The sequence below is a fragment of the Marmota marmota genome, unplaced genomic scaffold (assembly GCF_001458135.2).
Source record: "Marmota marmota marmota unplaced genomic scaffold, marMar, whole genome shotgun sequence".
NCBI lineage: Eukaryota > Metazoa > Chordata > Mammalia > Rodentia > Sciuridae > Marmota > Marmota marmota.
In genome coordinates, this window is record NW_025999977.1 from 3,232,651 (window position 1) to 3,258,097 (window position 25,447).

Below are 25,447 nucleotides of genomic sequence, written 5' to 3' on the forward strand. Positions count from 1 at the left end.
AATGTATAAAGATTAGGATTTGTTAAAGTTATTGGCATAAGTGTAAGTCAAAAGATGAGCATTAAAACTTGACTTGAGCTGGGGATGTGGCTCAAGCGGTAGCGCGCTCGCCTGGCATGCGTGCGACCCGGGTTCGATCCTCNATTTGTTTAAAAAAAAAGGTTATTTGAATGTTAACAGAAATGTATAAAGATTAGGATTTGTTAAAGTTATTGGCATAAGTGTAAGTCAAAAGATGAGCATTAAAACTTGACTTGAGAGGCTGGGGTTGTGGCTCAGTGGTGGAGCATTTGCCTTGCATGAGGCACTAGGTTCAATTCGCAACACCACATATAAATAAATAGATAGATAGATAGATAGATAGATGTCCATTGACAACTTGAAAAATATTAAAAAAAAAAAACAAAACACTTCACCAGAACTGGTGTTCAATGTTTCATCTCAGACATATCTTTCTTATGTATTCATAGATACAAATCTGATTTTGAGCTTTGTTTTTATGGAATATAAATGTAGAAATTTTTTTTTTTTTAGGAAGTCAAAGTGAATTGGGCAACTACTCCCAGCAGTCAAAAGAAAGATACAAGCAGTAAGTATATTTTATACTCTTTGAAAATTTGTTTTTGTTATACCCAGTAGTTTTATTGTAAAACATATAAACGTACATGTTTGCAGTAATGTTTTGATCGTTATCCTAAGATATGATTTAATGTGTTTGTGTTAATAAATTTAAGAACAAATCTAATCTTTGTCATCAGGTAGTACCGTTGTCAGCACACAGCGTTCACAAGGTAATTGTATCTTCTTAAACATAAAATGAAATCTCTTGAAAGGGTATTCACTAACCACCTGAATTTTTTTTGTCTGATATGGGAGGGGGGAGGGATTAGGTAGTAATCTCTTTGTTATGTCTCTTTGGCAATATTTTCCCCCTTCCTCCCAGCATTGACCAAGTGTGACTTGTCCACTACTGTGGTGCTAGTTCAAGGAATTCTCTTGGTAGCAGCTGATGTTTTAGAAATACTTTCACCAACTAAAAGACAAGATACCCTGCTTCCTTGAGGTCACCTGGGCTTCATATACAGATCTTCCAAGTGTTTGAGTTGCTCCTGAAACTTTACGGAAGAGCAACCCAATATGTTGCTTGAGGCCTACCACATAGGGGTAATTTTTCTTTCCAAATATTCTTTATCAAAATTATATATTTATACATATGTGACCATTTTAAAGTATTCAAAAATTTTGCATTTTTTGTGTTTCTTGAGAATTGTCTTTTTTAGAAAAGTTTCACATATAGGATGGTTATTTCTCTCCAATGCTTTTTTAATGGTTCTGATATAAAGTGAAGGGATTACTGTTTTCATTCTGTTGCCTTCAGTCTTAGTTCACTTGCACATGGATTCACATAAACTGAATGGTGTAATGTCTGGGCAACCAAAACTGTTGGCTTTTGAGAAAACTGTCAAATACTTTAACATCAAACTGTTGCAATGCAAGGTATTTCTTTGATTGTTCTTCACAAAATATGGTTAAACCAAGTATATGATGTAGCTAGCTTCAGTAAATTGTCTTAACTGAGGCCAATCTAGTCTATATAAATTAATACCACTGTTTTAATTTGTAAAGCCTTCATATAGTGGTAAAATGAATAAAAGTAAATAATTCCTTTCAGAATGTTAACTAAGTCTTTAAATTTTTACAGTACTGAAGCTTGTTATATATTATTAGTTTATTCTCTTAGACCAGTATAATTGACTATAAATAGAAATATAACTGCAGTTTTCAGTTAGCTATATCATAGTCTTTTTAGAAGAATCTTTCCTATATTGTTACCTCGATGCAATATGTTTAAAATTGATAGGCTTTTTATAGAGATAGGATAGTTTTTTTAAATACTTTATTATAATCCATAAATTATATTAAGATTGCTTTATTGTATAAATTTTGGTCCTTTTTAAATTCTAAAGTTCTATTTTTCTTTTCACTTCCCCTTCTATCCCCTTATAAGATCATTTCCATGTCTTTGTTGGTGATCTCAGTCCAGAAATTACAACTGAAGATATAAAAGCAGCTTTTGCACCATTTGGAAGAATATCGTAAGTAGCAGAAGATAAATAAAATGTTTTTAGTTAGAAACAATTTAAAAGTAATAAAAATAATTCTATTGTGAATTTGGGACATTAATTTTTAACTCTTGAGTTATAGTATATTATATTGTTTAGAGACCATTCAAGACTTTAAGAGCAAAAAATTGTTTTTCCATTAATAAATCTTTGATCTCTATCTTAAACTATTTTTTCAAAGATTTTAAGCATTAGTTTTTAAGAGACATTTGCATTGTACATATTATAGATTCTTATAGGTGTCTTGCTGGCTTGATAATAATCTATAGTAACTTAGATTTATGATTAAGGAATTATTTGGGCACTTCTATGATACCATGCATTTTGTGTTAATGTAATTTAACAAAAAGAATTTTTAACAATTGTATCTAAAAGCAGCTATTAAGTTTATCTCCGAAGTATTTACCCTCTTTTTTAACTGTTAACAATAATAGTGCCTTTATAGTATTTTATAAGGCACTATCTTGCTTGCATTTAATATTAATTATACATTTTAGGCCCATATATATCTAAATCAAGGTAGCATTCATCATAGAAGAATTTTAATATTTTGAAAAGCATGCCATATTAGCATAAGAATAGCAAAATTTTTTTATAGTACCTTTTAAGGAGTAATGGTTGAATTTGGAAAGAAATTTTTTTAGGATTTCTAGTGCTTCAGTATTGTTTCAGATAGAAGAATAAGTAAAAGGAAGTTCTCGCTTTGGTTTGTATTGAGCAGACCAAGAGAGAAATAAGGAGGTGAGGAGACGGCAAAATAAATGCCAGTAGCATTGCTGATGAATTTGGGGAGTTTTCATTTGAAGAGTTATAGTTCATTAGTATGGCCAACTTTTTAAGGCAGTCACAGATTAGGGCTTATAAATGGACTCTTGTTAGTGTTGACATATTTCTTTTAATTTCTTAATAGTTCCTCTCAGTCTGTCTAAGGGTTTCAGTAGTGGTTAGCTTGCTTTCAAAAATCTAGACTTGCAGGGCCTTAACCTTTGGCATCTCAAGGACTCTCTAAATTCCTTGCAGAATTGTGTTTGTTTTCATTTTGGTGTGGAGAATATAAATGTCATCCTATCTTCAGAGTAGTCACAGGATCATAAAAGGATTAAGAACCTTGGTCTAGGTCTTTGCTACTGCTTTTTCAGGGAAGCCTTTCAGAGAGAAATAAGTAACAGTTGAGTATATTTGGAAACTGATATTTCCTGAAGCTTTAAAAAGAAAAACTTTGATCTAACATTGCAAATAGATTAAGTAGCTGTTTTGTTAAATGCTTTGATTTTGATTGAAGCAGGTTTTCCAAAAATGAGAATTTTAGTTTGGGATTAAATAAAGATTATTTTTAAAATTTGGTGAGTTTAGATTCAATAACCTTTTAACAGTTTCATGATTTTTTAAATTATGGATCAGTAATTTCGTTTTGTTAAATATGTTGGCATCATATTTTCAGTCTGCAGATTTTCTTTTGGTCCCACAATTACTGATGTGTACATTAGTTGTTTTCTTGGTAAGGCCTTTCTTTAATGTTATAATTTTATATTGAGGTATTATGTAATGTCTGAGTTTTAGGCTATATAAGGAGTTAGTTTTCCTAAACTTAAAAGACAACTGGCAGCATATTTTCCTGACTTTTCTTTCTTTCTTTTTTAATTTTTGGTGGTGGTTGTTGTTAAGAGATAAGTAATAACTATATGTTGAAGGGTTCTCATGATAAGTATTTAAAATAGGGAGCCTTTAACAGTGCTTTATTTTCTAGAAGGTATATAATAAACAGTGGCCTATTAAAAATTTAGTATAAGAAATATAATACTTCCCTAATTTACAGAACTTAAACTCATGTTTCTTGAGTTTAGGGTATAATAGCATATTTTGGTATAGAAGTGAATCACATACCAAATTAAATGCAAGTGTACCATATAGGTAATTTAATAAGTTAATTTTACATTTTGTAAAGTGACTTGCTTTAGTTTTCCCTTTTCACCAGCACTTCTTGTCATTTTGACTACACTTAATAAATCAATTTCTATATTGAGCTAAAATATGCTTATGTATACTTGAATATGAAATTACATTGCATGGCTTTCTGACTTGGGTTTTTGTTATAAAAGTGCCTGTTTTGTTCATGTGTCCTGAGAGAGCAAGCATTGTGACATACCTGGCTAAATTAAAAGCAGATTGTGAAGCACAATATGAGTCCAATTTTTTGAGGTATGGAGTTTTAGCTATCATGGCTGGGTTTTTACTCAATCTCAAATAATAGGGCTCTGGTTATTTTGCAGAGTGTCTCTGAAGAATGGACAGAATTGCCCTGGCTAACTACAAGCTACGGTTCACAGTGGATAAATGTTGGCGTGCTTTTTTACTTTCTGACTTTTTTAAAATTTTGCTTTTATATCTTATAGTTTCCAATCAATCTTAATATGAATGCTATTATAAAATTCAGTATAAAATCTTCTTGTATATTTTAAAACTGAAGTGTATCTAGTATTCTTCTTCAATGATTTAACATTTCTCAAATTATGAAGTTCTCAAAATTTACCATTCCCCAAAGTGGGGGGTATAAATTGATCCGAGAAAATGAAATAATTTAGTTAGTTTAAGGAATATACAACTTTTTAATTCTTTTATTTCCAGTTCTCTATTTTAATTTTTTATGATTAGGTAGAATATGGTATCAAATAGCAAATTATAAGTTGCATGGTTAAAGAAAGCCAATATTTAATGTGCCTGGAAACTTTATAAGTGGTTAAATAATTCATGTGAATAGCTACTTTTACAATGTCTAATATTTAAAAGTTTAAAAAACATTTTGAAATGGGAGGCAATTTCTGAATAATATATACAAATATTTAAGAAGTTATTGATTTGCATGTTTATAACATAAAGCCTCACATGCTAATACATGTAAATTTGTAGATTAAAAGGTAAATTTACATTAAAGGTTTACTTTAATGAAGGTGAAACCTGAAAATGAGTTGTATATAAAATTTTCATTTTTTATCTAGAAGACAGTTTGCAAACCTAAACTTCTGGTTGTTTCTGTTTTCAGAGATGCCCGAGTGGTAAAAGATATGGCAACAGGAAAGTCTAAAGGATATGGCTTTGTCTCCTTTTTCAACAAATGGGTGAGCTCAATTAGAAGTGCATGTGCAGTGCTTTAAGAGTAAAGGATGTAAAAAGTTTATTTTTCTTACATCTTTTATTTTGCCAATAATTAGTACCCTCACTAGAAGATATCTTCTTTCTCCTTTCTGATTATTTAGTCAACATTTATTTAACATGTGATGCATACAAAGTACTGATACAGTGTTTCAGAATATACATAGTAAAGATATTTAAATTATCAGTCAAAAGTAGATGTTTAAAATCTCTGTTATGGGGACTGGGGACAGCTTAGCATGTTCCAGACCCCGAGTTCAATCCCCAAGCACCTAAATAGAAGGAAGGAAGGCAGAAAGAAAAATCTTGTTATTCCCCTTTTATATTTCCAGAGTAATTAAAAAGTAAGTAATAAAATTCTCTGATGGTTGAGAACCTCTTTAAAAAAATGATACATTGTATTGAAACTTCTCATATTTTCCTTTCATTCTACAAATATTTACTGAACCCCAATTTGCATTAATTTGAAATTTCTTGTTTTTGTAGAGACAAGGAAGGGTAGCGTACTCGTTATAGAAAGATTTCTATAGGTATTATTAGCTGGAAAGCTAATTTTCATTAAAAGGAAAGGGACTTGTATTAAATTGTGTTTGGGGTTTTTTTGTTTTCCCTTGTGGGGATAAAAAAGTCTTTTAGCAGGGTTTTGGGTCTCGGGGTAGTTGTTGAGAAACAGGCAGATGAAGTAATACACTGTACATTGTGTTGTAGTTATTAATGTTGTAAGTATGTTATCAATTCAAATAATTAAGTGCTTAAAACTTTTTAATATAACTAAAGGTCAGAGCAGTTAAATGAAGTAGGATCACACTTGCAAAACTACAGGGATACATGTGGGAGAATTTATTTTATTTTTAATTTTATTTATTTATATTTATTTTAGTTGTTGAGGCACCTTTATTTTTTATTTATATGCAGTGCTGAGAATTGAACCCAGTGCCTCACACATTTAAGGCAAGCGCTCTACCACTGAGCCCCAACCCCAGCCCAGGAGAATTTATATGTACAAATCTTTCAGCATATACTACATTTGCGTTAAACTTTGAATTTTATTGTTCACCATTATATTAAGACAGGTAGTTGCCTGAGATGAATACAAAGCAATGTATTTTCTGTATTAGAGTACCTTAGAATGAACCATTAAAAGTTAAAAAATAAAAATAAAAAGTTTTTCAAACTTGACATGTTGGTGCACACCTATAATCCCAGGATGATGTCAAGTTCAAGGCCAGCCTGGGCAACTTAGTAAGACTCTGTCTCAAAAAAAAAATTGTTTTTTTCTAGTTCCTTTGACTACTTACATTGACCTTATGTCTGATTATTCCTATGAACTTTTACCGTCTAGATATGTACTTTAACTACTTATGATCATTTGCCCCAAATTTACTGTCCAAATTAGAAATATGCTTTAAAAGCCTAGATATGGCTAGCAAGGCCAAAAAAGAGAATATAAAATGTCCTGCAATTATAATTCAGTCATTCTCAGAACAACTTATGCCTTCTGATCAGATGATCAGGTGTTTGTGTCAATGTATTGTATAGTATAGCTATCATCTTCACTATATGAAATGTAACTGTCTTCTAAAAAAAGAAAAATCTGTGAAGAAAGTAGGTAAGCTTATAGTATTGGAAAGAACCCATATATTAGAAGAAAAGTTAGAAATTGTAAAGCATCTTGACAAGTGAAAAGAAACAAGATCAGTAATGTACGTGTCCCATCTATCAATTATAAGATATTTTTCCTATAAGATGAGAAAATAAAAATAATTATGAAGCATAGTTTTACTTTATTGTTAGTCACAGTATAATATTTTGGAAAGATAAACAATTTATATGATGGATTAATAGCCACAATTAATTTGAGTTCCTTAGGGTATTGATTCATAGGTTTTGAAGGTGGTTAATACAATGTAGGGAAATGAAGTTGCAGGTTTGGGTGGGCTAGAACTCATTTTTCCCATTTGAGAATATGGAATGTAAGTTTCTCCTATTTAAAAAATCACTAGTGCGGGGCTGGGGGTGTGGCTCAAGCGGTAGCGCGCTCGCCTGGCATGCATGCAGCCCAGGTTCGATCCTCAGCACCACATACAGACAAAGATGTTGTGTCCGCCAAATACTAAAAAATAAATATTAAAATTCTCTCTCTCTCTCTCCCTCTCTCTCCTCTCTCTTAAAAAAAAAAAAAAATCACTAGTGAATGCATATTTAGTCAGAACTAGAATCAAATGGTCTTTGTTTAGATGAGTCACAGACATCTTAAACTTATAAGCAGAACTCTTCATTTATCCCTCAAACCTGTTCCCCACCTCCCTCCTAGTCTGTTCTCATTTTAGTTAAAGCTGGCATTGTCCTTCCAACTTCTGAAGCAGGAACCTAGGAATTATCTTAGATTTGTCCCCTTTTGCTTACTGTGTCCTTCCCAGTACCCCATTTTGTTGGCCTTTCTTTTAGATTATAGCCACAGCTACTGGCCAACAGCATTTTTAAAAATCTGCAATGTTGAAGTAGTCTCAAAGTGTCCTTCTCCTTTTAATATCCATTTCCCTAAACCATTCTTCTAGCACTAAGAATGCCCTTAAAACATGGATCAAGCTGGTATGGTGACATATGCCTATAATCGCAATGGCTCAGGAGGCTGAAGCAGGAGGATCTCAAGTTCAAAGCCAGCCTCAGCAACTTAATGAGACCTTAAGCAATTTAGCAAGACCCTTTCTCAAAATAAAAAATATATTTTATACTTATAATAGCCTCAGCCTCTTGGTTCAATCCCTGCTACCAAAGAAAACAGATTAGATCATGATGCTCTTTCTTAAAGTTTTTCAGTTCTCTGGCACTTTCCCTTTTTTATGCACTAGATTCTGTTGAAACTAATCTTCCACATGTTTTTGTGACACAGACCAAACTCTTTCCTGCCTTAGAACTGGCAGTGCTTTTCCATCTACTGGGGCTTACTTCCCCTTTATTTTGACTTGGCTATCTTCTGCTCTTCACAGTCTCAGATTATGTCATTTTAAAAAGCACTTTCCTGCCAGGCTTGGTGGCACACACCTATAATCCCAGTGGCTCGGGAGGCTGAGGCAGGAGAATCACGAATTCAAAGCCAGCCTCAGTAAAAAGTGAGCGCTAAGCAACTCAGTGAGACCTTGTCTCTAAATAAAATACAGAATAGGGCTGGGATGTGGCTCAGTGGTCAAATACTCCTGAGTTCAATCCCAGGACCCAAAAAAAAGCATTTTCCTACTCATGCTGTCTAAAATAGATCCCCATGCCCATATTATTTATCTTAGTATTTTGTTCCTGTCATGGTACCTACCACAATTTATAATTGCTTTTTGTCCTCCTACCACAGTGTATCCCCAGCTCTTAACCTAGTACCTAGAACTCCATATTTACTTTTAGATGAATGAGAAACCCAATACTATCATTAATAAGTTTGTTGGGATTGTGTAAAATAAAATTTTTATTTATATTAGGTTGAGTTTTTGCATAAAGTTGATGATAGCTAACCTTATTATTAGGGGATTGGGACTCGGACTTTTTCAGATAATTAATGTTACCAAAGTCTGATATCCAAAAAAGATAATTAAAAGGCACCATTGCTGTGTGTGTGTGTGTGTGTGTGAGTGTGATACCAGAGATTGAACCCAGGGGAGCTAAACCACTGAACTATATCCCCAGCCCTATTTATTTTTTATTTTGAGGCAGGGTCTCTCTAAGTTGCTGAGGCTGCCCTTGACTGTGGGGGCTTCTCTTGCCTCAGCCTCCCCAGCCTCTGACATTACAGGTGTGCGCCACTACGCCCAGTTTAGCACCATTGCATTTTTTGGTGGGGGATTAAACTCAGGGGCACTCAACCACTGAGCCACATCCCTAGTCTTATTTTGTTTATTATTTAGAGACAGGGTCTCACTGAGTTGCTTAGTGACTCACCATTGCCGAGACTGGCTTTGAACATGCAGCCTCCCAAGCTGCTAGGATTACCTAGGCATGCGTCACCGTGCCTAGCATCACCATTGCATTTTTAGAAAGCTGTCATATATTGTATGTTTAATAAAGTACCTTCACTAAAAAACACTAACAAAAAGCACAAAGTTATGACTACCGCTAAAAGTTGTTTACTATCTACTAATGGTATATTCTTTGTCATTTCTAATATTGTGCGGAACAGGATGCCGAAAACGCTATTCAACAGATGGGTGGCCAATGGCTTGGTGGACGACAAATCAGAACTAACTGGGCAACCCGAAAGCCTCCAGCTCCAAAGAGTACATATGAGTGTAGGTGTATTGGAGAAGAAAAGGAAATGTGGAATTTTGGAGAAAAATACACTAGATTGTAAATGTTAGAGCTGTTCCCGGAGACTTATTGCAGAAATAGATGAGAAGCAAATCAAGACTACTGTTCAAAAATGTACTTAGTTTTCATTTTTGTAATTTTTAAATAGTAAATGATATTCAATCTCTAATGTCAAGTCTCCTATTACATAGAGAATAATGGCTAATTTTTTAGACATTCTTGGGGGAGGTTTAATCCTAATGTCAAATGTAATGTGTGTTCTCTAAGCATTTTGATCAAATATTGCTATTATAGTAGTGTAGTTAATGCTGCTTTTGTCCTTCTGAACATTTATTTAATGAATTGAAAATGTAAAACTTTTTCCTTCTCCAGCAAACACTAAACAGCTATCATATGATGAGGTTGTAAATCAGTCTAGTCCAAGCAACTGTACTGTTTACTGTGGAGGTGTTACTTCTGGACTAACAGGTATGGGAGCTTTACCTATGTGCTATCTGGAAATTAATCTTTAAGCTAAGAAGCTTAATATTTTTAGGATTTTACTATAACTGAGTGTGGTTTCTTTTGTTTTTGTTTTTTTGTCTAACAGAACAACTAATGCGTCAGACTTTTTCACCATTTGGGCAAATAATGGAAATTCGAGTCTTTCCAGATAAAGGATATTCATTTGTGAGGTAGGGATGGTTTTTGTGAAAACTTTCCCCCCTCAAATAATTTCTGAACATTTAACAATGGTTTCTTAAGAATTTACCTCATTTATAAAGACATGGAAATTTCTCTAGCATACAGCATTTTTGCTCCTGTATGTTTTATTCTCCCTTCTTCCAACACAAGGCCAATAAAACATATCCTCTATTTAGAAAAGTTTCTCCAGAACTAAAAGATCTTTGAAAGAAATGGCAAAGAAAACCAACCAACTGCTTGTTCTACCTTAAGATCATCTTGATCTTTTTTCCCCTGCCAAACGGCTATTGAGTTTATTTGCCTTGATTTTAAAAATAGGTCTTATTCTTAAATTCAATTTAAAAGAATTTTTATTGATTCTTAATATTGTTTTCAATAGGTTTAATTCCCATGAAAGTGCCGCACATGCAATTGTTTCTGTTAATGGTACTACTATTGAAGGTCATGTTGTGAAATGCTATTGGGGCAAAGAAACTCTTGATATGATAAATCCTGTGCAACAGGTAAGAGGGTCCTGAACTTTGGGAAGTAATTGCTGGGTTAATATTAGTAAGGTTATTTTAAAATGAGAATTGTTGATAATCTTTGTTAATAAGTTTCTAGTTCAATTCATAATATATAAGAGCTCTTTCTATATGTATTATAGTTCCAGAGTGGTGTTTTCATGGATTGCAGTGCTGACATGATGACTGTAACTGCCTCAATTGTCTCATGCTCACACAGTGAATTTTAAAATGCTATGACAAACCTAACAGGGCATTAAGTTTTTCTAGGCAACTTTAAACTTGATCTCATAAAGATTTTTTTGAGGAAGTTATAAGTGGAGCAGAGAGGTGGGAGTAAGAAAATCCTAAACTATATAGATTTCTTCATTTAAGTAAATAATTTACCAAACACTTAAACATTATATTAAGTTTATTGTTGGGGCATTATCACTGCCTTATAGACTATAGAAAATGATGTAGAGTTGCAACAGGAGAACCTAAGGGTTTTTTTGTTTGCCCCTGAATTCAATCCCCGGTAACACTTAATCACTGAGCCACATCCCCAGCCCTTTTTTGTATTTTATTTAGAGACAGGGTCTGACTGAGTAGCTTAGCTCCTTGCTAAGTTGCTGAGGCTGGCTTTGAATTCTGGATCCTCCTGCTTTAGCATCCCTGACTGCTGAGATTACAGGCATGGGCCATGCCATTCGGCCCTAAGGGTTTTTTGTTGTTTTGTTTTGTTTTAGTAATCACTAAATTATTGTTTATCCTGTCATTTTAATTATAAAATGTTTTATATATGTTTTGTTAAGTATTTGTGGTATATCAAGAGCTGCATATATACAAATAATTTTAAATAATACTAAATTATCTCTTATAATTTTACCTAATAGCAGAATCAAATTGGATATCCACAAGCTTATGGCCAGTGGGGCCAGTGGTATGGAAACGCACAACAGATTGGCCAGTATATGCCTAATGGATGGCAAGTACCTGCATATGGAATGTATGGCCAGGCATGGAACCAGCAGGGATTTAAGTAAGCATGTTTGACCTTTTGCTTTATTAACATTAGAAAATGTCCAAAAGAAATTTTAAGTAATTAGTAGGCAATGTGGCCCCCTGTGCAAAGCACAACTGTAGCCTTTGAAGGACTTACTTTTAGAATAGTAATTTATGGTTTGGTTTGATACTGGAGATTGAACCCAGGAGCACTTTACCAGTGAGCTACATCCCCAGAACGTTTTATTTTTTGAGACAGGGAGGGTGTCACTAAGTTGCCCAGGCTGTCCTCAAACTTGGAATCCTCCTGCTTCAGCTTCTTGAGTGTCTTGACAGTAAACACATGTGCTACTATGCCTGCCTAATTTATAGTTTTAAATAATTATCTTTAAAAATTTGCCTAGAAGGCTGGGGATGTAGCCCAGTGGTAGAGCATTTGCCTAGCTTGTGCAGGCCTTGGGTTCAATCCCCAGTACTGCCCGGGGCGGGGGCGGGGGATGTTTTTTTGTTTGTCTGGTTTTTTTTTTTTTTTTTTCCCTCCTCCTTCTTCTTGTTGATTTTTCCTAGAAACTTGTTGCCTTGAAGTATAATCAGAGTCATACAAATTCTGCTAATGTTTGGTAAAAAAAATCAACTAATTTTTTTAGTGAGGGAAAAAAGTGCTTAATAGTTGTTAAGCCTTTCAGATGACTAATGGTCACTTAGCCATTCTTAGATGCACATTTTTTCAACCCAAGAGTAAAGTATTTGTTTGCATTTAGTGAACTTCTCTCCACATGGCTTTTAGCTACCAAGGACATAGTCACACAAAAAAAATCTCCTCAGCTCTTCTAGAGAGGAATTTGGACTTGATGATGATGATGACTGGCTACTTTGAGAACTTTCTCTTTCCCAGAAATGTAGTAGCTAAATTGCACCACATCACTGGTGGCAGCAGTTCCAGGCTTGTTTTGGCAGCACTTTATCTGCTCACTGACCAACGTTCACATTTTATTAAGTCTGACAGCTTGGTTTATTAAGTCTGACAGTTTTTGGTAATACCTCATACCATCTTTCGAAAGTAACCAAGTGCTATTTGTCAGAATTGATTCTATGGTAATAATACACGCCACCAGCATTATCCTGGCCTCCCAGGTACTTTTGGTTCTTGCCACTGCAGCCCTGGCCATGCTCACTTGGCCCTGAAGTTTCTTCAGTCCCTGGTCATCTTCTTTCTAATAGCATATCAGCAACTGAAACAAAAGAGTAGTATAGGGGCTGGGGTTGTAGTTCAGTGGCTGAGTGTTCGCCTCACATGCGTGAGGCACTGGGTTTGATCCTCAGCACCACATACAATGTTGAAAAATTTATGAGTTATACATGCTCATACTTATTTTAATTTCTTTAAGTAATATAAATGCTAGTTTTTTTGTTTTATCTTGTTGGGTGCTGGGGATTGTACCTAGGGTCTTGTACATGTGAGGTAAGCTTTTTACCACTGAGCCACTTCCCCAGCCCTAAATGCTAGTATTTATTATACCAAATGATGGAGTTTCTTTCAGGTAGTATCTTACTCAGTTTAAGTACAACTCAGAGGGAGAACATACAGATTTTTTACTTTACTTTTGCGTTTACTTTCTCTGGCTTTACAGTTACTTTTATATTTGGGTTTAAGAAAAAGTATGTTTTCCCTTTCCATGTTGTGATTTGTTCTTAGCATTGCATTGTTTTAACTGGTAGATGTCCCTTCTCTTCTGCTTCTTTCACCTTCTCTACCAGTCAGACACAGTCTTCTGCACCTTGGATGGGACCAAATTACGGAGTACAGCCACCTCAAGGACAGAATGGCAGCATGTTGCCTAATCAGCCAGCGGGATATCGAGTGGCAGGGTATGAAACCCAGTGAAAAAGGACTCTAGAATATAAAGCCAGTGGCTTGAGGCTACAGGGAGTGTAGTAAAGCCGTTGTTTACTTAAAAGATTTATCAAATCAGTCAGTGCAAATATCAGATACAATGTATTTATTTAAAAGATTCATTTTTTAATCATGAAATTACTTATCATCCACATTGTTTTTAAAAAGAAACAAGATGCTGGATGTCTGCCAATTTTTGCCTTCATTACCTTTTTTGATAAAGTTTCTCAGATCCTTGTTTCAAATACAAATGCAGGGATTGCTGCCACTTTTTAAAAATTAAGAGGCAGAAAATTGCACAATGTTGAACATTTTTCCACTAAAGTAGTGTGCAGTTCTAGTTTGCATTCCTGATATGATTTAAAACATGTAATGTAAAGATGGTTTTAAAAAAAGAAAGAAAGAAAAACCAAAACTGTGCAAAGTCTAGAAGTTCTTTGTTATCTTCAGCTTGTGCACAATTCTGTTTTAGATTAAAAAAATAATAGGCATTGTTTGAGCTGTCCCATCTTCACTGTTACCCCTTGGGGTTTTTAAATATAAATTATTAGTTTACATCATTTTTGTATTTACATTTTTTCACAAATTTGTCTTGCCTTATTAAAGTTCTGTAAAATATAGTTAAACGGGAAAAAATGATGTTCAGTTAGATTGAAAACTTTTCTCAGATGGATTGATAATTGCATTCATCTTGTGTTTTATATGAGAAGGTGCCTCAAGAATTCCGTTGGATTTGTTTAAAAGGATTTTTATCTTCTGTGATAAACTTTGCTGTGTACCAGGAACTGTAAAAACAAAAACTTGTTACTCAAGAAAAATCTCTGAAATGTGATAAGTTCTTATGCCATGTGTCAACTTATACATTTACATGTATTATTTCATTATGTAAAATGTTTTAGCAGTTTAATATTTTGCACAGTTACAAACTTTGTATGTCATTTCCTTTTTAAAGGCATCATGCAGAGTTGACATGAGATTTATAAGGTTTTAGGTTGTTTGCATGTGAATATCAAATACATACTTTGGTAGTCTTTGAATACAAAATCATCTCTTGTTTTTCAAGAACTTTGAGACACAAAGTTGTATGTAAAGGAATATAATTTGCCATTTTCTAGTTAGATTTACTTAAAAAGAGTAAATCAACTTAATATGTACAAATGATAGCTGTGAAACTATAGAATATCCTTATGTCAGGCTTGGGGTTCATTATAAACTCCAAAAATAGCCTGAAGGACCAGCCGGGCAAAGCATTTTTTAAATGTTCAGAGGCCAAAAAGATAAATAAAAACAAACAAAAGGAAAAAAAAAAAAGAAAAGAAAACCTTAAAATCCTACCTCCTTAAACAGCCTTCAAAGAAGAGAATCCTCAGTGCAATCACTATTTTGATTCTTTGGGTATCTGTTTTATTGGAGTTACCAATTTTATTATTTTGGTGTGGCTCCAAGCATTAAGAGGTTTAATCTTTGATGGCATTGTTCTAGTTTTGAAATTTCTAGTACATTTCAGAGTCTCTTAGAAGAGTTGTGGGAGATGTGATTTTTGTTTTGTTTTCAGTGAAGGTCACAAATCCTCCTTGACTTACAGAGAGGAAGGGTCCCCAGTGCATGTGTTTAAATGGTTAGTGGTTTTTAAGATTCTCCGAGAGCTCCCAGTATTTTATTTAGGAACCAAAAAGGCCTGTGAAGTCAAATGAGTTTCCTGGCCTGTATCTTCCAGGTAGGACAAATGACTCTAAGCTGGTCTCTAAGCCAATAATACTTTGTAAACCAGAGCCCAGGAAAGACAGCTTGTAAGTGTATAGTTTTCTGGAGCTCAATTCTATGCAGTTGTACTGATGTTTCATTAAATCACTGTGTATTTTTAAGTGTTGATAATACATTAAAAGTTGCTTTATGGAAGATGAGTAAATTTTTTAAATACTTGGAAATGTTATTTCCTTGTTAACTTCTACAGATCAGGGCATGCAACCAAAAGCAGCTTAAATACTCAAAATAAAATATCAGGAAGCTATTTTTAGATTCTTCTGGCTTATGTTTCTATTTTAGGAGCCTCATTTTTCTCTTATTAAAAAGTACTTTCCTATACACTCATGGACTGCAGGGTAAATTGTTTGGGCATAAGTAATTTAATCTGAACACAAGTGTAGCTTTCTTCTCATTTTGACTATCTCAAGTAGTAACAGTTTTTATTTGCCAGTATATTTTCTTACTGTACAAGCTTTCAACTGTACATTGACTACTTTTTGAGGAGAAAGAGATACCCAGTATTCAGAATGAAAAGGTCACTACTGAACAAATTCATATTTCAGAAACATTGCTAACTTTGGTTTAAACCTTAGTGTTAAAACAAGTCATTTAAAGATTTTTCAGTCTAAAAAAATCATACTGGAATTAGTATCAGGTAAGGAAATTAAAATTTTTAATAATTTCATTCTCTGCAATATGCATTCAGACTTTCTGGTACTGTAAAGAACCTGAAATGATTCACTCTTAATGGGTCATTTTAATCCAGAATTCTTTACCCTGTTTGGATATTAAAGTTCCTTTATGTTTTCTATAACCTGTGGGATCTTCTTGGCAGTGATTATTGTGTGTGAGAATTTTTTTCTTTTTGGTCTAGCTGATTGTTATATTCACTCATTCAGATGTTTATATATTTTAATTCTTATTCCAAAAACCGTGGTTTGCATTGGGTTAGCTGTTTAATACCACAAAGAATTTGCATTTTGCAGTTTTAACTAAATGTGAAACTAGGGTCTCATTTTCCTTGTTAATATTGTCTCCTGCTGAAAATGAGATTCACATTCTAGTTTTTATTCTCCTGTTTTATTCCTGTGATTGGTCATCTTCCTTATGTATGCATTAGAGTCCCATTTAAAAAGGCAATCGAAAAGGACTAGATTGCACTTACAAAAGGAGTAACTAAATTTACTAAGTGAATTAGGAAAAAAAAAAAGTGTTTGGAGCTGGGGTTGTGGCTCAGTAGAGCGCTCACTTAGCGCATGTGAGGCCCTGGGTTCGATCCTCAGCACCACATAAAAATAAATAAATAAAGGTATTGGGTCCAACCACAACTAAAAAAATAAATATTTTTAAAAAATGTATTTATAGAAAATAAAAAAGCAAACCTCTTAAATGATTTTTAGAAACATTTATGCCTTTATAGTGGCTTATTCCTATTACATCGTATTTCAACCACTCCATTTTGACTGCTGTGTTTAGGATTTAAAGACCATAACTCCAAAACTCTGAATTTTAATTTAAAAGCTTTAATAAAATGATTGAGTATGTTCCATTTGAATAGGATTTTTCTCCTTTCATTTGGAGACTTTAATTCACATAGATATCATATAAGGAATTAACCAAATATAAAGTCTATAAAGTATTTATAGTGGATTACCTTGAGTACCCTTTAGTTATTAAAAATTTCTGTTTTATTCAGTCATCTGCAGCACTGGATTTGGAACTGAGATTTTTACCAAGATTGACCAGTAATAATGATTTCTGAAATGGGAGGCTAATGTTACTCTGATAAGAATTCAACTGAAAAAAGGAAACAGTACACTTCCTTACTAGGCCATGCTGTACAGAAAAGGAACATTTACTGTATAAATTCATATTCCCTAGCATCTTATCTTTCTTCAGCTCTAGAATATATATATCCACCAGGCAAGATGTTGGAGGATCCTTCTGTGAAAAAAACTGAATGACTACCAAAAGGCAGGCACTGACATTTGAAAGTCTCCACCAAAACAAAAACAAAAATTGGCCATTAGTCATCCTACTTTGAATTGTGCCAGTCAGAAATACTAAAAGACAAGGAAATGGACTGGGGCAGAGCATTTGCCTTGATCCTCAGCACCACATAAAAATAAATAAAACATACTGGGGGCTGGGGATCTGGCTCAAGCGGTAGCGTGCTTGCCTGGCATGCGTGTGGCCCGGGTTCGATCCTCAGCACCACATACAAACAAAGATGTGTGTCTACCGAAAACTAAAAAATAAATATTAAAAAAATTCTCTCTCTCTCTCAAAAAAAAAAAAAAAAAGTCTTTGAAGAGAAATCAAAAGCAAAGAGAAGTACTTGCTTTGGCAGCACATACTAACATTGGAAAAGCACAGAAATTAGTATGGTCCCTGCACAAGAATGACAGGCAAATTTGTAAAGCATTCCAATTCTTTTGAGATTATTATGTTAAGTGAAATTAGCCAAACTCAGAAGATCAAGAGTCTTATGTTTTCTCTAATATGTGGAAACTAAAGGGAAAGGATAAGAAAGGTGGAGGAGGGGGAAATCTCATGAAAATATCTAAGATAGATAAGTAGAACAGAGGAAAGGGATCAGAGGAGAGAGAAGAGGGAAAGGGGAAATACTGGGGGGTGGTATTGAGCAAATCATGGTTGTGTGCATGTATGAATATGCAACCACAAATGTATTATGTACAGATATAATCGCCAGTTTTTTTAAAAATGGAGAAAAAAAGCAAAGGGGGAAAAAAAAAGTTGGACCAATTTAGGAGACTTAGTATACAACTAATCAGACTCCAGGAAGAGAACTTGATATTGTGAGTGGAATTTGAAATTTTTTCCTGATGAAATGATAGGTTTGGGGATCATAAAAAAGCTATTATTGAATTAAAAACCTGTACCACTAAGAAATTTTGGAACATTCTAAAAGTTGTGAAATGGAAAAAGGACAGAATAATACTGGACTTTGATTCTCAACAGCAACATTGAAAACTAGGGGTCAATAGGATATTGCCTCCAAAAATTTTTATGAATTAGCCTGGCATGGTGATGCACACCTATAATCCTAAGCACTGAGGAGGCTAAGGTAAGATAAGTTCAAGGCCAGCTTGGGCAACTTGACAACTTTTTTTTCATCTCAAAATGAAAAAAAAAAAAACCACTGTGGATATATATAGTTCAGTGGTAGGTCCAGTATGGGGAAAAAAGAAAGTATGATGGAGTGTCTAGAGATGGGATTCAGCACAGGAATGGATAAAGGGAAGTGCTAGGATGATGGCTTTGAAACCACTTGGCAGCCAGTCTACACTGATGGTCAGAGGCGTAGACCTGGTTATTAGGTTGAACTGTGTAGAGTCAGATAATGGAACATTTTTATAGCAGTATGGAGGATGTAAAAAAAACTTAACATGTACTGGTCATAATAAGGGAAACTCTGAAATGGGATCAATTAAAAAAAAGAGTTCTATTGACAAAGGTCTGTGAATTAAGATGCATATAATAATAGAAAGGTAATACTAAACTGATGAATCAAAAGTGCTGGGGGCTGAGGAAATCGCTCAGTTGGTAGAGTGCTTGCCTAGCATGCACAAAGCCCTGGGTTCAGTCCCCAGCACCACACACACACACACACACACACACACACACAAAGCATATTCTAAGTATGGAGACAAACCAGTGGGGAGAAAGACTCTCCTTTAATTTTCTCATTTGCAAAATGGAATTAGTATTATCTGTTCCATAGAGAAGCAGAGAATTAAGACAGCACATAGTGAGGCCCTAAGCAACTTAGCAAGACCCTGTCTAAATAAAATACTTTAAAAGGGGCTGGAGATGTGGTTTAGTGGTTAAGCAATCCCTGGTATCCCCCCCCCAAAAAAAAAAAAAAAAAAAAAAACACTGGGTTTAATCACTAGTATCAAAAGAAAAAACCAAAAATGTTTAAAAGCTCTACACAGCAAAGAAAACAAGAATGTGAAGAGAGAACCTACAGAATGGGAGAAAATCTTTATTAGGTACTCTTCTGACAGGATTAAATCAAGAATGTAGAAAGAGCTTAAACAGACACTTCTCAAAAGAAGAAATACAAATAATCAACAAACATGAAAAATGTCCAACATCATTAGAAATTGGGGAAATTCAAATCAAAAATACCCTGAGATTTCATCTCATACCAGTCAGAAGGGCAGTCTTCAAGAATACAAACAATAGGGGCTCAGGATGTGGCTCAACTGATTGCATGCTTGCCTGGCATGCATAAGGCACTGGGTTTGATCCTCAGCACCACATAAAAATAAAATAAAGATATTGTGTCCATCTAAAACTAAGAAATAAATATTTTAAAAATTATTTTAAAAAAAAGAATACAAACAATAATGTTAGGATGTGGAGAAAAAGGAACATACACTATTGGTGGGATTGTAAATTAGTACAACCACTACGGAAATCAGTGGAGGTTGTTCAAAAGACTAGACATGGAACAACTATATGACCCAGTTATACCATTTCTTAGTCTTTATCCTAAGGAATTAAGTGATCGTAGAAATACATGCATACCCATGTTTATAGCAGCACAATTCACAATAGCCGTCAACTATAGAACCAGCCTAGGTTTCCATTATTAGATGAATGTATAAAGAAAATATGGTACATATACACAATTAACTTTTATTCAACCATAAAGAAAAATGAAATTGTCATTTATAGGAAAATAGATGGGACTTGAGGATATTATGTTAAATAAGCTAAACTGAGAATGGTCAAGGGTCTTATTTTTTTCTCATGTGGAATCTATAGAGGAAAAAGGAAAAGAATGGGGGATCTCATGAAAATCTAAGGGAGATCAGTAGAATAGAGGCAAGGAATGGGAAGGGGCAGGGGAAAAACTGGGGGATGATATTGGTCAAACGTTGTGTGCATGTATGAATATTTAACAGCCAATCCCACCATTCTGTACAACTATAATACACCAATAAAAAATATGGGGGAAAAAATAAGAACTGAGGATGTAGCTCAGTGGTTGAGGGGCCCCTAGGTTCAATCTCCAGTACCATCAAAAAAGGAAGGAAAGAAGAAGACTTTAAGCGTCAGAAGCTATCATTCAATCAGTTAACAGAAAAATAAAGCAGAGTTTCAAAAGGAAAGAAAAAAATAACATGTTTTCTGACCATAAGGAAGTTAGGTTAGAAATCAATAACAAAAATCTGTTGTGATTCTAATTTACACTTGTGTAAATAACGTGGTATAAAGTATATAACAATTTTTTTTCTTTTCTTTTTTGGTACCCGGGATTGAATCCAGGGGCACTTAAGCACTGAACCACATCCCCAGCCCTTTTTTGTTTTAAATATTTTTTTAGTTGTAGATGGACACAATATTTTATTTATTTTTTTATGTGGTGCTGAGGATCAAACCCAGTGCCTCACTCATGCAAGGCAAGTGCTCTACCACTGAGCCACAACCCTGCCCCAGAAAATATATTACTCACAAAAATTCTGGTTGTCACACTGATAGCAAACATGCTAAAATGTGAGAAAAGTGCACTTCAGAATATTAAAAAAAAAATCTGGTTGTTATAAGGCTTAACATACGTTATTTATGAGACATAAAGCATTTAGCACAAAGTTATAACATTGCTAAGCACATAACAGCCATTATTACATGTTTCAGATCCTGGTTTGCCCAGGGCTAGGGATGTGGCTCAGTAGTGAAGTGCCCCTGAGTTCAATCCCCAGTACCAAAAAGAAAAGAAAGAAAAGTATAATAAAAGCTATTATTAAAACTAAAACAAACAAAAAACAGGTACACTCCAATACACTCCCACCAAAATAATAATCGTTTTTTTTTTGTTGTTGTTGTTGTTGTTTTTGCAGAGGTACCAGAGATTGAACCCAGGGGACCTTAACCACTGAGCCACATCCCCCACCCCTTTTCTGTGTTTTAGAGGTCTCACTGAGTTGTATAGGGCCTTGCTAAGTTGCTGAGGCTGGCTTTGAACTCTCAATCCTCCTGTCTCAGCCTCCAGAGCCACAGGTCGGCAAATGTGCCTCACCATGACTGATTTGATGGTTAAGTGACCCCTGAGTTCAATCCTCAGTAACCCACCAAAAAAATTTTTTTTTTCCTCAGTGGTAAAGAACCTGCCCACAGCGCCACTAGAAGGAAGCAGCTAGACTAGGGCGAGGGGTGCAGAAAATCTCATCACAGGTTTTCTAAGAGTCCTCACTTTGAGACACATTGTATTGGGAAGCTGTCTCCAATCATGTTCAAAGATTTTGGGTTTGTTCTGTGTGGTTTCAAGAGCCGGAACTAGGATTACAGGAGGCCAATTTCGGCTCATTGTAAGGGAAAACGTTCAATAGGTCAAACTAATTAAGGGAGGAAAGGATAACTTATCATAAACATACAAGAGATAGAAACAACAAGCACTTTGGTGGGCAAGATCTCTAAACAGAAATCACGACATCCGCTAGAGTAGAAAATCTCAGGCGACTTTTGCATCAATTTCCAGTGAAACTATACACAGAAACATGATTTTTGCGGGTCTGAAGTAACGGTTTTCCCTGGAGTTGCGTTGGTGCCTTCCACACCAGTAGGGTTAAATCCAGCGACAGAACCTAAGCGGCACCGGATCCTGCCGGAAGTTCTCAGCGCTCTCCAGGAGTAGAAAACTACAATTCCCATAAGACGACGCGAGCTGAAGTGGGTGGGCATTTGCCGCGCGTGGGCGGCTCTGACCAATAACGACCGCCGTTACAGCGAACAGTTTGGCCGTGTTTGTAAAAGGCCGCGGCAGGCGAAGAGAGAAGAGGTGAGGGCGGTCATCCGCGAGGGGCCCTGGGGCCCACGCGGGGGCGCAGGGCCGGTAAGACGATTGTATTGAGAAAGGGTCCCGACGCGTTGGGACAGGGGTGTAGGGCTGGGGATTCTGGCGGAGAGCTTATCCAAGGAACAGGATGCCGACGAGGTGATGCTTCTGCTTGGGCCTACTTAGTACCGGAAGTGAGCAGTCGAGCGGGTAGGATGCCGGGAAGCAGGTCCCGGGGGATGTGCGTCTCGAGGCAGGCGGGCCCCGGAAGCGGGAGTTTCGCGTCCTGAAGGCCGCCTGCCAGACGTGTGCCCGAAGGATGTCTTTTCCCTCCGAGGCAGTGGAGGGCTAATGTGCCGTCTCCTCTCACTTGTGGTTTGACAGGAAATCCAGCACATTCCAAACTCATGTTAGATGCCCGCTGGCTGTGACAATTTCGTTAAATCTCAGCCAGTTTCATCTCCAAGATGGGCAATTCTTCACAGGCTCGTGTGCGCATTACATGAGTAAATGCATAGAAAGGGCTTATCCACACGGAGGGTACTCGTGTAGTTGTGTGTGTGTAATTGGTGTGTGTGTTTACATTCATGATCGTTATTCATTCTCTTCTAACCGTTTCACAAGCGTTAAAAAGCATTCTGCAAACTATATAGTTGCACAGCCAGATAGAACCAGGATGAAAACCCACCACTTCAGGGAGCGGTCAGGGCTTAACTCTTCCATCACCAGCCCCTTTACATTCTCTTGCTAAGGAGACTTTTGTAAATTTGCCAAAAAGAGACTACCTAGAGACCTTTCATGTTTCAAATACAGGGTCTTTACAAGTTAAGTGTTTGTATATGCTTTCAATACAGAATCTGTAATAAGTGGTACTAGCACACATTAAAATTAAAATAGTACAAAACAGTGAAAGGTAAGTCTTCTTTCCAGACCCACTGTTTCCCTAGTCACAAATCACTTCTGTGGCAGTAAACGTTCATACACATATATACACCCCTATTCTCTGTCCCCTTTAAAACCAAGAATAGCATGTTTAAGCAAAGTACTACGATTTTTTTCATTTCACAATATACGTTGATATTTGAACCACAGTACCCATACATCTGTTCAGTTCTTGTTTTATTTTGTTTTGCAGTATGGGGATCCAGATCAGAAGTGTTCTACTTTTAAGTTACTTCCCCAGATTTTTTTTTTCTCCCCTCTGTACTTGGGACTGATCCCAGAGGTGCTTTATCACTGAGCTACATTTCCAGCCCTTTTTATTTTTTTATTTTGAGACGGTCTCACCAAGTTGCAGAACTGTCCTGGAACAGTCCTCCTGCCCCAGCCTCTTGAGTAGCTTGAGATACAGGTCTGCACCAAACCTGGCTGTTGTCTGATTCTTTTTAATAGCATATTGTGTGATTACACTAAAATTTTCTTATGTCAGTTCTCTATTGATGAGCTCTTAGACTGTTTCTATAGTTCTGCATTTATGGACAGTTCTTCAGTGAGTATCCCTTCATATACTTTTTTGCACATGTGAGAATACATGCAATATCATAAGTGGAATTGTTAAGGCAAAGTATGTATATGACATTTATTGTATTTATATCTCTTCCAAGAGTTTTACAATAACAGTATAGAATGTTTCTCCACATTCTCATGAATACAGTGATAATTTTCTTCTTTTTTTTCCGCTTTGCCAAAGTGTTATCTTGGCTTTTTTGTGTTTGTGTGGGTTTTTTGCTGTTGTTATCTTTTTTGTTTTTCACTTTGTGGTGCTGGGGATTGAACCTAGAGCTTTGAGCATGTGGAACAAATACTTCCCCACAGAGCTGTACTTAGCCCTGTTACCTTGTTTTAATTTGCCTCTTCCTTACTATAAGGTTGAGTATCTTCACATATTTACAATCACTTTTAATTTTTCTTGTTCTCAACCTTCTTTTAATGTCTTTTCTCCTTTTTTCTAGTGGATTTCTTTTCCTTATTTTTTTTAATGTTTATTTCTTAGTTTTAGGTGGACATAATGATTTTTTTAATATTTATTTTTTAGCTTTAGGTGGACACAATATCTTTATTTTATTTTTTTGTGGTGCTGAGGATCGAACCCAGTGCTTCACGCATGCTAGGCGAGCACGCTACTACTTGAGCCATATCCCCAGCCCCTGGACATAATATCTTCATTTTACATTTATGTGGTGCTGAGGATCGAACCCAGTGCCTTATTCATGCTAAGCAAGCACTCTACCACTGAGTCACAACCCCAGCCCTTTCTTATTGGTTTTTTAAAACTCAGGAAATTAGACCTTTGGCATTTGAATTCCAAATATTTTTGTCTTTTTAAAAATAATAACAGCTTCATTAAAATATTCATATAACAAAATTTACCCTTTTAAAAGGTGTTACAATTTAAAGGTTTTAGTATATCCACAAAGTTATACAGCCTTTAATCACTCCAGAAAGAAACCTCATACCCATTAGCAGTTACTGTCAATTTCCCCTTTCTTCCAGCTGTGGCAGCCACCAATATGCTTTCTTTTATTTTTAATTTATATTTTGGGACTAGGGATTGAACTCTGGGGCACTTATCACTGAGTGACATTTCCAGCCCTTTTTATTTTGAGTCAGGGTCTCACTAAGTTGCTGAGGGTCTCACTAAATAGATGAGGGTGGTCTCAAGCTCAGGATCCTCCTGCCTCAGCCTCCCAAGTCTGGGATTATTGGCATGCACCACTGTGTTCAGTTTACTAATTTGCTTTCGTCTCTATATACTTTGCTATTCTGGATATTTTATTTAAACGGAATCACATAACATGTGGTCTTTAGTGTCTGGCTTCTTTGATATAGCAGAAATATTCCATATGATTACCTAAGCATGAGAAAGGTGGCGCAACATCATTATACATTAGAGATTTGTAAATAAAACCATGGTGAGATACCATTTTAGGTCCACTAATCAAATGGCCATAATGAAGAAGACCATAACAAGCACTGGCCATGGGTAGAAAAGTGGGAATCCTTTTGGGTTGTTGGAGAAAATGTAAAATGGTACAGCCACGTTGTTATCAACAGTTTGGCAGTATCTTACAATGTTTATATATTTATAGAAGAGATAGATATGTTTATTCTGATTTGAACATTATACAGTGTTTACATATATTGAGACATTACATGGTATCCACAAATATGTACTGTGTGTGTGTGTGTGTGTGTGTGTGTGTGTTGCTGGGGATTGGCACCACTAAGCTACATCCCCAAGTTTTTTTTTTTTTTTTTTTTT

General features: G+C 35.4%; 2 protein-coding genes and 1 pseudogene across 28 annotated transcripts in view; all 3 read left to right on the plus strand.

Moving 5' to 3' along the window:
* Tia1 (TIA1 cytotoxic granule associated RNA binding protein) overlaps positions 1-16,191 on the plus strand; it is a 32,026-nt gene extending 15,835 nt beyond the window's left edge. For 4 of the 22 annotated variants that reach the window (XM_048804146.1, XM_015479559.2, XM_048804152.1 and 1 more), the window contains exons 4-13: positions 535-589; positions 759-791; positions 2,009-2,096; positions 5,164-5,239; positions 9,439-9,547; positions 9,939-10,034; positions 10,156-10,240; positions 10,630-10,753; positions 11,629-11,774; positions 13,496-16,191. In XM_048804146.1, the coding sequence (XP_048660103.1) occupies positions 535-589; positions 759-791; positions 2,009-2,096; positions 5,164-5,239; positions 9,439-9,547; positions 9,939-10,034; positions 10,156-10,240; positions 10,630-10,753; positions 11,629-11,774; positions 13,496-13,622 (939 nt within the window). In that variant the 3' untranslated portion in view covers positions 13,623-16,191. Of the gene's footprint in view, positions 1-534; positions 590-616; positions 2,097-2,171; positions 4,460-5,163; positions 5,240-9,438; positions 9,681-9,938; positions 10,035-10,155; positions 10,241-10,629; positions 10,754-11,628; positions 11,775-13,495 lie in introns of those variants that run through there. The other 18 variants (XM_048804147.1, XM_015479560.2, XM_048804155.1 and 15 more) reach the window with 15 other exon arrangements.
* Positions 16,192-17,714: 1,523 nt separating this feature from the next.
* On the plus strand, positions 17,715-17,813 carry LOC125617353 (annotated as a pseudogene).
* Positions 17,814-22,095: 4,282 nt separating this feature from the next.
* CUNH2orf42 (chromosome unknown C2orf42 homolog) overlaps positions 22,096-25,447 on the plus strand; it is a 35,007-nt gene continuing 31,655 nt past the window's right edge. For 3 of the 6 annotated variants that reach the window (XM_015479556.2, XM_048804166.1, XM_015479558.2), the window contains exon 1: positions 22,096-22,188. The gene's annotated coding sequence lies outside the window, so the exon portion shown is untranslated. Of the gene's footprint in view, positions 22,396-25,447 lie in introns of all 6 variants that reach the window. The other 3 variants (XM_048804164.1, XM_048804165.1, XM_015479557.2) reach the window with 3 other exon arrangements.